Source organism: Sinocyclocheilus anshuiensis, unplaced genomic scaffold (assembly GCF_001515605.1).
Source record: "Sinocyclocheilus anshuiensis isolate Anshui unplaced genomic scaffold, SAMN03320099.WGS_v1.1 scaffold1154, whole genome shotgun sequence".
NCBI lineage: Eukaryota > Metazoa > Chordata > Actinopteri > Cypriniformes > Cyprinidae > Sinocyclocheilus > Sinocyclocheilus anshuiensis.
Genome location: NW_015542345.1, coordinates 2,147,908 through 2,159,247, shown reverse-complemented (window position 1 = coordinate 2,159,247; position 11,340 = coordinate 2,147,908). Strand labels below are relative to the sequence as shown.

At 40.1% G+C, this 11,340-nt stretch overlaps 1 protein-coding gene across 1 annotated transcript in view; it reads left to right on the top strand.

Annotated features, from left to right (window-relative positions):
- Positions 1-11,340, top strand: part of LOC107691322 (ephrin type-B receptor 2) — a 170,916-nt gene that overhangs the window by 143,411 nt on the left and 16,165 nt on the right. Inside the window, exons 10-13 of the mRNA XM_016489871.1 lie at positions 3,456-3,578; positions 3,671-3,918; positions 8,001-8,216; positions 8,309-8,458. Of these exons, the coding sequence (XP_016345357.1) occupies positions 3,456-3,578; positions 3,671-3,918; positions 8,001-8,216; positions 8,309-8,458 (737 nt within the window). The remainder of the gene's footprint in view (positions 1-3,455; positions 3,579-3,670; positions 3,919-8,000; positions 8,217-8,308; positions 8,459-11,340) is intronic.

The window sequence follows — 11,340 nt, the reverse complement described above, 5'->3', positions numbered from 1 at the left end:
ACCCCCAGCTGAGGGGGCGAGCTCTCCCATGCTGTACCGTTGCCGGGTGGCAGCTGGAAATTTTGCTCGCGGGAGCCTACTGAGCCCTGAAGCACCGGGGGTGGCAGGGGTATCAGTAAGTCTCCCCGAGGGCACTGAGGAGGATCGGGCACCGTATACTGAAGTGTGTACCTCTCCTCCCCAGGGTGGGCACGTCCTCAGATCCATTTTCTGTTTAGAAGACCCCGGCCGAGAGCGGGGGTGCTTTGCCTTTGAAACCTCTCAACGACAGTGTCTACTGCGCCACCGAAGAGGCCAGAAGGCGATAGCGGGGCATCCAGCAGGAAGAATCTGTCCTTATCTTGTAACTTGGACAGATTCAACCACAGGTGTCACTCCGTGGCCACGAGAGCTGCCATGGAATGGCCGATGGCTCTGGCCGTTTCCTTGGTGGCCCGACGTGAAGGGTGCGATCTTGCTCTAAGGAAACGCTCGTCCAACTTGCTTTTGGGACGAGCGTCCTGTTTCTCGGCTGGCAATTCGATATTTAATTTAGCTACAGCACAAGTAACAACCTCCACGAGCTCCTCATACCCGAGATATAACGTGGGCAAGGAGGAGCACACGACTTGAAACGCCGTCCGCTCGCCACATTCTTTTTTGATTTTCGCTTAACTTTTTTACTGACTGAGTGCTTTGCATACATTCACACACACACCAAAGACGCGCTCGCTGAAGAGCAAAAGCTAACAGGCGCGCTGGCCGGATGTGCCTTTATGCTTCCTGGCTGCTTACGTCACCCCGCTCGTGACGTCTCGCTTCGCTATTGGACTGATTTCACACAGGCTTCAGTACGGTATCTCGCCGAGGGCGTTCCCAAAGCGTTCGACGCAACTCGAGTTCCTGAAGGGGAACAGTTATTATTATTATTATGCTAAAAACGACTGAGTAGAATTTTTTCAGGTCACTTTGATGAAAGGAAAGTTCAGAAGAACAGCATTTATCTGAAATAGAAATCTTTTAACATTATAAATGTCTTTATCGTCACTTTTGATCAATTTAAAGCATCCTTGCTAAATAAAATTATTAATTTCTATCATCCCCCCCTCCAAAAAAATAAAATAAAAATAAATAAATATATATACATACATATATACACATATATATATATATATATATATATATACTGACTCCAAGCTTTTGAATGGTAATAGTGTATAATGTTACAAAAGCTTTTTATTTCAGATAAATGCTGATCTTTTTATTCATCAAAGAATCCTGGAAAAAATGTACTCAACTGTTATAAATATTGATAATAATAATAATAAAAATAAAATGTTGAACATCAAATCAGCATATTAGAATGATTTCTGAAGGATCATGTGACACTGAAGACTGAAGTAGTGATGCTGAAAATGTAGTTTTGATTACAGGAATAAATTACGTTTTAAAATGTATTCAAATAGAAAGCAGTTATTTTAAATAGTAAAAATATTTCTGCTTTTGCTGTATTTTGGATGAAATAAATGCAGGCTTGGGGAGCAGAAGAGAATTCTTTAAAAAAATATTAAAAATCTTACTGTTCAAAAACTTTTGATGGGTAGTGTACGTTATGGTTTATTTTTTATATGTTATTTGATGGAAATCTCTTATGCTCACCAAGTCAGCATTTATTTGATCAAAAATTCTAAAATACAGTACTTTCCTCAAGCCAGTAATTAACCATCAGCATTTTACATACTAATGCCCTCCATTTCTCCCACTTACCCACCTCACACAAATCTATTTAGATACTGTATCTCTTTCACCATCAAACACACCTTTATCTCAAAGTTGACCTCAGTTTCTCAAGATTCATCTGTGAAATATTAATCCCACAGCTTCCCGTGAAATCCCATCAGAGAGTGCATAAGCTACTTCCCCTAGAAGCGATTCTGTGGTTCATCTTTGTTCTCTTGCTCAGTTCTTTTTCCATCACTTGTTTATATTCCCATCAAAGCAGTACACAAAGCTAATGCAAAAATCTCAGTGCCAAGGTGTTTCAAAGTTAGCAAGATCCATCAAAGATTAGTCATAAAATGAGCAATACTTCAGTAAATACCATCTTAGCCTCGGAGTGCTGTTCCATTTATAGAAATAAATCTTTAAGATTCTCTCAAGGCAATCATTTAAAGCTAAGCTCGCTCGCTTGCTCTGCCTCTGATGGCTTATAGTTTATCTCTCTCTTGCTCACTCTGCTGAATGAAAATGGTCTGGCACTTTTTCTCAAGTTTTATTTTTCTTTGTCCTTCCTTATCAATTTAAACAGCTTTTATGCTGTGTAATCAGTGGTAAAGGACTGCTGTAAATGCTGTATTTATTGAAATTATTTCTGGAAGAGCATGGGGCCAGTAAAACCTGGAGAACCAAAGTCTGAATGCATCCATTAGTGCTCAAGAGCTCTCATTTTCTCACTCTTCTCACTTGTGTCTTGTTCATTATTTTCCCTCTCTTTGTCTCATGCAGTTTCTTAATCTTAAAAGCATAGTTTACTAAAAATGAAAATTGTCACTATTTGCTCACCTTCATGTCATTTCAACCCGGTATTATTGTCCTATTCTGTGAAAAAAGGATGTTAGGCAAAATGTTCATGCTGCTCTTGTCCATATCATGAAAGCAAATAGAAACATTCACGTTCATTATCTGGAAAATAGCAGTATGAACATCCTGCTAAACGCTTCCTTCTGTGCTCCACAGAGGACAGAAAGTTACATGGGTTTGGAACAACGTGAGGGTGAGTAAATGATGACAGATTTTCATTTTTGGGTGAACTATCCCTTAAAAAGTAAGCTCTGCTCAGAAGAACGTTCTCCAGAGTAGCACATACACTACAACCTCATCAATTTGTTATCGTTTGACATTCACAAATCTTTTGATGGTTGATGCCATTCGCTTCTCCCACTCTACTTATCTTTTTCTTGTCTGTTGCAAGAGCACATTTATCAATTCCAAAAACGTCTGTGCAGCCAGATCACCAACAGAAAGCCTCTCCAGCTGCATGAAGACACGATGTCTATTAAAATGCCTTCAGATAGATTTGAAGCTGATCGACTGAATAATTGCATTTAAAGCAGGAATGACTTAAGTCCTAGCACACTTAAGTTCACCTTAAGCCAATTTACCTGAAGCCAAAAGCCATTTGATTGGCAGGAGTGGAAATTGCTGATATATGGTCTCCACCAGGGACAATGACATCCCAGAGATGATACATACATTAAAGCGCTTTTCTCTTGGCGAACGCTGTTACACTCCACTGACTGTAGTCATGAGCTGGTCCCATGTCATGCTTAAAATCCAAAGCTACTGGAAAGTCAGCCATTCCCAGAGACCCCAGTAACTAATATTTTCACACATTAACGCTGATTATTATGATGTACGGTATTTTGTGCAGCGTTTTTAAAATGTTTTGAGTATTATAGCTGTTTTTTTTTTTCAAGTGTCACCAGGAATGAAGATCTACATTGATCCATTTACATACGAAGACCCCAATGAAGCTGTGAGGGAGTTTGCTAAGGAGATTGACATCTCGTGTGTGAAAATTGAGCAAGTCATTGGAGCAGGTAATCAAACCTCCAAACGTCCAAGAGTGTTCTACCATGAAATTTTTCTTGTGCCTTGACCTAAAGAACAGTGCACTTGCCTCTGTCCATAGGAGAGTTTGGAGAGGTGTGCAGTGGAAACCTAAAGCTCCCAGGAAAGAGGGAGATGTTCGTGGCCATTAAAACACTGAAGTCTGGTTACACAGAAAAGCAGAGGCGGGACTTCCTGAGTGAAGCAAGCATCATGGGGCAGTTTGATCACCCCAATGTCATCCATTTGGAGGGAGTGGTGACCAAGAGCAGCCCTGTCATGATCATCACAGAGTTTATGGAGAACGGCTCATTGGACTCTTTCCTCAGGGTGAGCATTTTTGCGCCGAGTCTTGGTGTAATAACTATGATGCAATCTATACAACCTAATTAAAATGTAAATTAAAAAGAAAATGAGCATTTTTCATACTGTACATTATAATATTGTGATGCCTACATTCACATTTAAAACAACTAATTACATTTTTTGTGTTATATATATTTTTTTTATTTAAAGGGGTCATATGATGCGATTTCAAGTTTTCCTTTCTCTTTGGAGTGTTACAAGTTGATTGTGCATAGATAAGATCCCTGAAGTTGCAAAGACTAAAGTCTCAAAACCAAAGAGATATTCTTTATCAAAGTTAAGACTCTGCCACGCCCCCCTAAAACGGCTCGTTCTAACATGCCCCCACATATCTACCTCACTATGTGGAAATATTTGCATAATGTCGCCTAAATGTGCACGCAAAGAAAGAAGGCGTGGTTTCAGTAACCTCAGTTAGTGTTGATGCAGCCATGTCAGGGAGATGCTGTGTTTCAGTGCGAAAGCAAAAGCACTTTATTTGGCCTTCCGAAAGTAGATGCATTTAGGAATCTTTAAGATTACTTACAACAGAACAGCAATGCATTTTATGGACGACCGTTTCGTGAACCTAGGAGAGGAGGTAATTCTGACTTTGCTATGACAATCTGGCGCTTCTGAATTAGGTACTGTTTTGTTATTAGTTTAAATATTTGCTATCTGTTACACCAAATACACAAAATAATGATCTTTAAAAAAGCATCATATGACCCCTTTAAACAAAATAATGTGAAATTATAATATTAGCCATGATTATCACCTTATCTGTATTGGCTAGGAATTTTTAATGAATTTAAACCCAAAATGTGTAGAGCAATGGGTATGAACATCTCTGGGCAATGACAAATCAGTCAATCGTTTTTTTTAACTAGTTCCTCGAAACCCTCTGAATGAACTGATTCAGTATAAAAATATGGATTTCCCCACGCTAACACAAGCTCAGTAATGTAAACATGACTCAAATTCCAGTTCAATCTCTCATCAGCAGGTGTGTATGCACATCAGCATGGTGAACATCAAACAAATGCTCCCTCCTAATTTCTCATGCTGTCCATCAGGTAATTCTCCACAGGGTCTCTCTTTAATACCCAGCGACCCCCCTGTAGCAAACATCTACTCTCAGTATTGATTCCAGCTGTAAGACTGTTGTAATAAGCTCAATTCTCTTCCATTCATCTCTATGGGTTACCACACTAACATTTGCTTTAAAGCGGTCTCTTTAAAGAAATAGTTGAATCGTTGCTCTGTGGTTAGTCATGCCCTCATTTTGCATTGGGCACGCTCTCTCGGCCACGTTCTCTGCATTACAAGCGTCAGATGAGCGGTGTGTCTCACAAACTGAGCCCCCATATGTGCTTCCGACCTATATCACAGAACACACATAGTGATCAGAAAATTGTGCTTGGTGTTTTAATCTGAAAACTCTTAGCCTGAGGAAACTACTTTGTATCTCTCTCCAGTTTCCATTAACAGCATCCATCCTGCAGATGCATTTAGATGATTATCCGAATGCAAGAATTTGCCAAAATCCTTGCTTACAGAACAAGCGTGGGGAATGAGAAGAAAATGCCACTGTCAGCCGATGACTGGCACACGTCAATTTGATTTCAGTGCAGAGCCGATGTGGATAAAATAGGTGTCTGGATGCCTTGATCGCTACTAATTGGGCTCTCTGTGTGTTGCGTTGAAAAAAAATACCTTTGATTTATGTAAATATGTAATCTTTGGGGAAGGAATGATTTATTTTGCTCATTAGCAAGGACTTTGCCTCTGATCTATCACGAGAGAAAACTTATTTTATCCTTGATGCCTAGCTTTTCGGGATGTTAGGCTCAGGAAGTGTAATTATCTGGAACAAGAAACCTTCATGATTGTGGCGTTTAAACGAAGGCGAGTAAACAGGAACCAAACGACCAGCCATTTGTTAGACATTTGAACTAAATTTATTTCTTCTCACCACAATCAGATCCAGCTCTCGGTAACCTCTGTAATTGTGAGGTTCTGATGTTATTTTAGCTGTTTGGCCAGCCAGTTGTTTCGCTCGTGTTTATACTTTCACAGCCCACCCCATTACAGAACACACATGCCCTACCATGCCATCGCGTGAAGAAATGACTGATGTCTAGTAATGTAAGTAGAAATGTAAAAAAAATGGCAATGAACAGCTCATACATCACGTTTACTCTTGAGTTCAAATCACGATGCTATATTAAAACACTTGAAAAAGACTAGCTAATGTTTTTTTTTTTGCTCTCATAATGTCAGTTTGGTGGTGTGCGAGAGCTTTGAAACTCCTCAGATCTTTGTGTAGCTGCACAATTGTGTTGTTTCTTCAAGACTGTCATCCATTTCTGACAGAACGCTGAATTCTTTTAAAACAACACGCCTCTGTTGTGGCACCTCACTATGACAGCGGATGACAACATTTTGTGTTAGTGCTGAAGCGCTAGAATATGAGTCTGAGGGAGCTCTTCTAAGACAGGACTGAGAGAGAGGGAGACTCAACGCTAACCTGTCGTTCTTGCACTGATCCAACTTCCAATGTTGTTTTGTGGCGGATTAAGAAGCAAGAGAGAGCAAAAGGGAAAGAAATTCAAAAAGGTATGTTGTCAAATGAAAAGTTAAGCACAGCCAAATAGAACCGACAGCAAAGACGTGTCTAAGAAGAAACAGCATGGATAGAATAATTCACATATAATCGGGAAAAGAAAGAATGTTTGCTTCACTCAGACTGCAGATCCAAATAACTTTGAGGCGAAGAATCCCTCCAATTAAACTATAGGCAAACACTGTGAGCAGATTAGAGTGCCAGTCTGTATTTGCGAAGGATTTCAGCTTTATGAATAATGGATGCTGCTTAATTGCTGTGGAGGTTTGAGGAGAAGTTCGATCAAGTCGACTTAACATGGGGGAAGCGTTTGAGTGTGACACATGCTGCTCAGAGGAGGAAGGGTTTGTATGTGACACAGAATGAAGACATCTCATGGCTATTTCATCCAGAATCCAGTGCTTTCCGTCTCTCTTCACTTGACGCGTGCGTGTCTGTCCGCACTGCGCCTGCTGGGCTCGTCTCGTATGATCAGAAGCTGAATGCTGCTTGCTTCATGGCTGTCTGCGGAGGGTCTGCAGATGGAGGCAGCTGCAAGCACAGCTGGGTCAGAAACTGCTGGACCTCCTCATGAGCAAAGGGCTTTCTGACCACCATGGTCAACAGCTGCAAGATTTGCCACGGCCTGCATTGATCATCGAATGTCTCATCTAGCATTGCGTAGCATGAACTCTACCAATCCTCACCAGAGCGTTTGCACAGCCAACCCAAGCCAGGCTTGACTCAATGCATTGTGTTCAGTCTCTACTCTTATCCGACTGGGCATACTAGATATTAACCGTGATTTCCACAGCTTTATTCTTGCCTTATTGCTGTTGTTTGGGATTTATATGTTAGCCAGAGGAGATAACTGTAACACAGTTACTTATGAGTTGATACTAGGAATGTGCAAATTATTTTTTTTTTTTTTCCGAACGATAATGTAACTTGTGAATAATAGACTAACTTGTGATCATAAATATTTAATGATTCATATTGAATCTTCAGATTAATGTAGTAACAACATAAAAAATAATATTTTAAATAATAAATAGCAGGTTTTTAACATCAAGGCCAGAATTGATATCAATACTGAAACTATTTTTTTATGTCTCTTTCTGTGAATAAAACTATAGAAGAGTAAACAAATAAATAAAGTAGTATTTTAACATTTAGTAGACCTAAATTATCACTATTTTGTTATCATTTATTAAATGATAATTTTATATCCATTATATATATATTTTATATCACTTAAATCTCATTAGATAACTTCAAAGTCATTTGGCTTTGGTTTTATTTAGTGTGAAATAACTCTAGATGATGTTTCTTTGTCATTGAAAAATATGAGTGCTTTCTGTCTTTTTCTGCATAAATTTTCATGCTAAACAAATAATAAAATCACTACTTATACCACTTATTTTTATGTATTGACCCATTTCTGTTCTGTACTTGTTTACAGCAAAACGATGGGCAGTTCACTGTAATTCAGCTGGTGGGCATGTTACGAGGGATCGGCTCTGGGATGAAGTACCTTGCAGACATGAATTACGTACACAGGGACCTGGCCGCCCGCAACATCTTAGTTAACAGTAACCTTGTTTGCAAGGTGTCCGATTTCGGACTCTCACGCTTTTTGGAGGATGACACATCGGATCCCACCTATACCAGTGCCCTGGTGAGACGTTTTGTAATATTTGATTTGAAACATAATGCAAACTTGTGCTTTGATTTGAGATGACTTGATGTTTATGATTTGGGTTTATACAGGGTGGGAAGATCCCTATTCGATGGACAGCCCCAGAGGCCATCCAATATAGGAAGTTCACCTCCGCCAGTGACGTATGGAGCTACGGGATTGTCATGTGGGAAGTAATGTCGTATGGAGAGCGGCCATATTGGGACATGACCAATCAGGACGTACGTACCTCACCACTTACATTATCGTTCAAAAATTTGAAAGAAGTCACCAAGCCTGCAATCATTTGATCAAAAATAAAATAAAAACAGGAATATTGTGAAATATCATTACGATTTAAAATACCTGTTTTCTATTTGAATATATTATAAATTTAATTTATTCCTGTGATGGCAAAGCTGCATTTTCAGCAGTCATTACTTGAGTCATCAATGCCACATGATTCTTTAAAAATCATTCTAATATGCTGATTTGGTGTCAATGTAAAAAAAAAAGGTTTTGCTGCGTAATATGCTGACTTTGGTGAAAAAGGTTTCATGATTAAAGAATTTGAATTCCTATTTTTTATACAGTTACAAAACTCTTTTTACTTTAGTAATTTATTCACTCCAACCTCATAACCTTTTCCTTTAACCTTCATCTTTGCTAAGTAAAACCACCAATTTCTTATAAAACAGTTTTCCAATAGAAGCACTGTGAAATGATCATGCCAGAGGCTGTTGCTTGGTTGCCGTATGTTAGTGCGTGATAGATGAATGCTGTGCAGCAATGTTGAATCAGAGGCTAAGGTAAACAGCAGAGAGAGCACATCGTAAATCTGTCCATGTGCTGCTCTGCTGTATGTGAGGCCAAACCTCAGACCCCAAACACAGCATGAGTGTAATCAATCTTTGCAGAAACAGCCACACCGATCATCACATCACATTGGCCTCAGAATGCAAAGATGACATAAGGATTTGCGTCAAGAAATCCCATTTTTCAGGGTTTGGAACAAAGAGGTTTGGACTGTATTTGTGTTTGTTTTGGAGAATGTATGCTTTTTGTGGCTACATGTGACGTTAAGAGAGTGTCTTCAAGCTATTGTCCTTGCCTTGTATTGTGTCAAAGGGTATCATTTACTCTCACAAACGCTACCAAAGAAATTCACCTGTACTTCATACTCCTTTCCTGGTGAACAAAAAGATGATTTCACATGCAAAGCATGTGCCACGTTAAACAGTCCCTGCCCTTGAAGAAAGTTCCCATTTCTAGCATCCCTCTGGGTGGCTGGGAAAAGGCAAATTATGGGTCCAGATAATGAAAATAGTTTCAAATTGAAAGTGTGAACGCTAATGTGCTAAGAGGGAGCGCAGATCTCACCAGTTATCTTATTAGCAGTTCCAGATAGCGTTGCAGTCCTCCCATCGGGTTGGCCGTTTGAGGCGCCTGAATGAGATTAATCAGGCCTTGAATGGAGTCCCGTAATGGCTACGATAATGAGCTGGGGAACGACGGGTCTCACTCGGGTCCTGCTCGTGCTTTCCACTTCATGGACTTGCATCTCGTTTTTTGGCCACCAAGGCCGCTTGAAGCATCCTGTTTCATTCAGATGTGACGGTACATCCATCGTTTCAGTTCATTTAAACGCTCAGTATCTGTTTTGCACATTTAGTGACGCTACACAGTTAATTTGCTGGAGATGTATTTAAGTGACATTCTTGATTTCCTGTTACAACTTGCAGCACATTTTCCAAATGTACAATTTAGTCAGCGTGTATATTACAGGCCATGTGTTAATCATGTTTAATCTGACAGATGTGCTTGATTGGAAATGAGTAGGATGGATGGGAGCCAGACTCAGGCCGAATACTGCCAAAAAACATAGTAACACTAAGGCTGCTCTTTTTTTGCACATTTGATCAGAGAGAAAACTCTTGTACTGCCAAATTGTTGTTATCAGCACCTTTATAATCAAGATCTATTAGCTGATTTAGGAGATATTTAGATAGCAGCTTACTGTGACCGCTTATTTCTGTGTGTGTGTGTGTGTGGTTGTGCAAGTGTGATCATGTGTGTGTTTGTGGCCAATGACAAATGGCTTCCTTGTGTCCCCCTAAGACCCAGATAATGATCACAGTGCATTTATGAAGACTGCAGATCAATCCTCTGTCTCCTGGAGTGTTACAACCCCCCGTCCAGACACTGGCTCATATCTACTGCCACCTGCCTCGCGCCATGCCGACAGCTCCTATCAAAACAAAGTTTTATGGCAATAAATTACATTTATTTAAAGTAAACGAATTTAAATCTAATGCATTGCACATTACGTAATATTTGTATTACAATTCTAAGAATTAAACTTCTACTGATACTGATTAAACATCAAGCGTAGCGTTAGTTCTGGCAGGTCACGTTAGTCAAGCTCGCATCAGCTGACTCTCAGCTGATCCCCATCAACCTATGGGATTAGACACCTATCTAAGCATTCATATATAAGGTCCCGCAGTAGTATCAGCAGTTTTCGCATTGCTCAATAGCTAATTAAATGGCGAATTCGGCAGGCAAAATACCATCATCACTAGGAATCGGGAATTTAGAGAAGTGGAATTTGCTTCCCCAATGGTCTCACCTCCGATTCATTCAAGTTCGAAGTCAGATGGGAACTTCATCCCCAAGAAGGATATCAAGAGATCAAGCAGCCATTTCACAGCTGCTATGTTTCACTCTCTCGAACGTCTTCACAAGCTAAGTTCCATTTAATGCTCTCAGGTTATCTGCAACATGCATGTTGCTAAGGCTATCTGTGTTGCTTGGGCTCATTAAGTTGTTTTCAGCTAAATGCTTGTACTAGTTCATGCATGTGCGGTACTTATCTGTTGTCACTGGCAAAACGCTTGTCGTTGCAATATGCTGCGCTTAACGGGGGTAATGTCATTTCATGCATTCTGAGTTATTTACGCTGTTAATTAAGAGTGGATTCTTATGCGCATGCGCGCACTCAGCGACCCAAGCGAGAGCGAGAGCGCGCCGCTTAACGCGTTTCTTTCATGGTTAAGGAAGTCTTCGGCAGCGCCGCAGTTACTTGCTCGAGTTACTAGCCTGCCGCCGGCTGGAGAGAGAAACC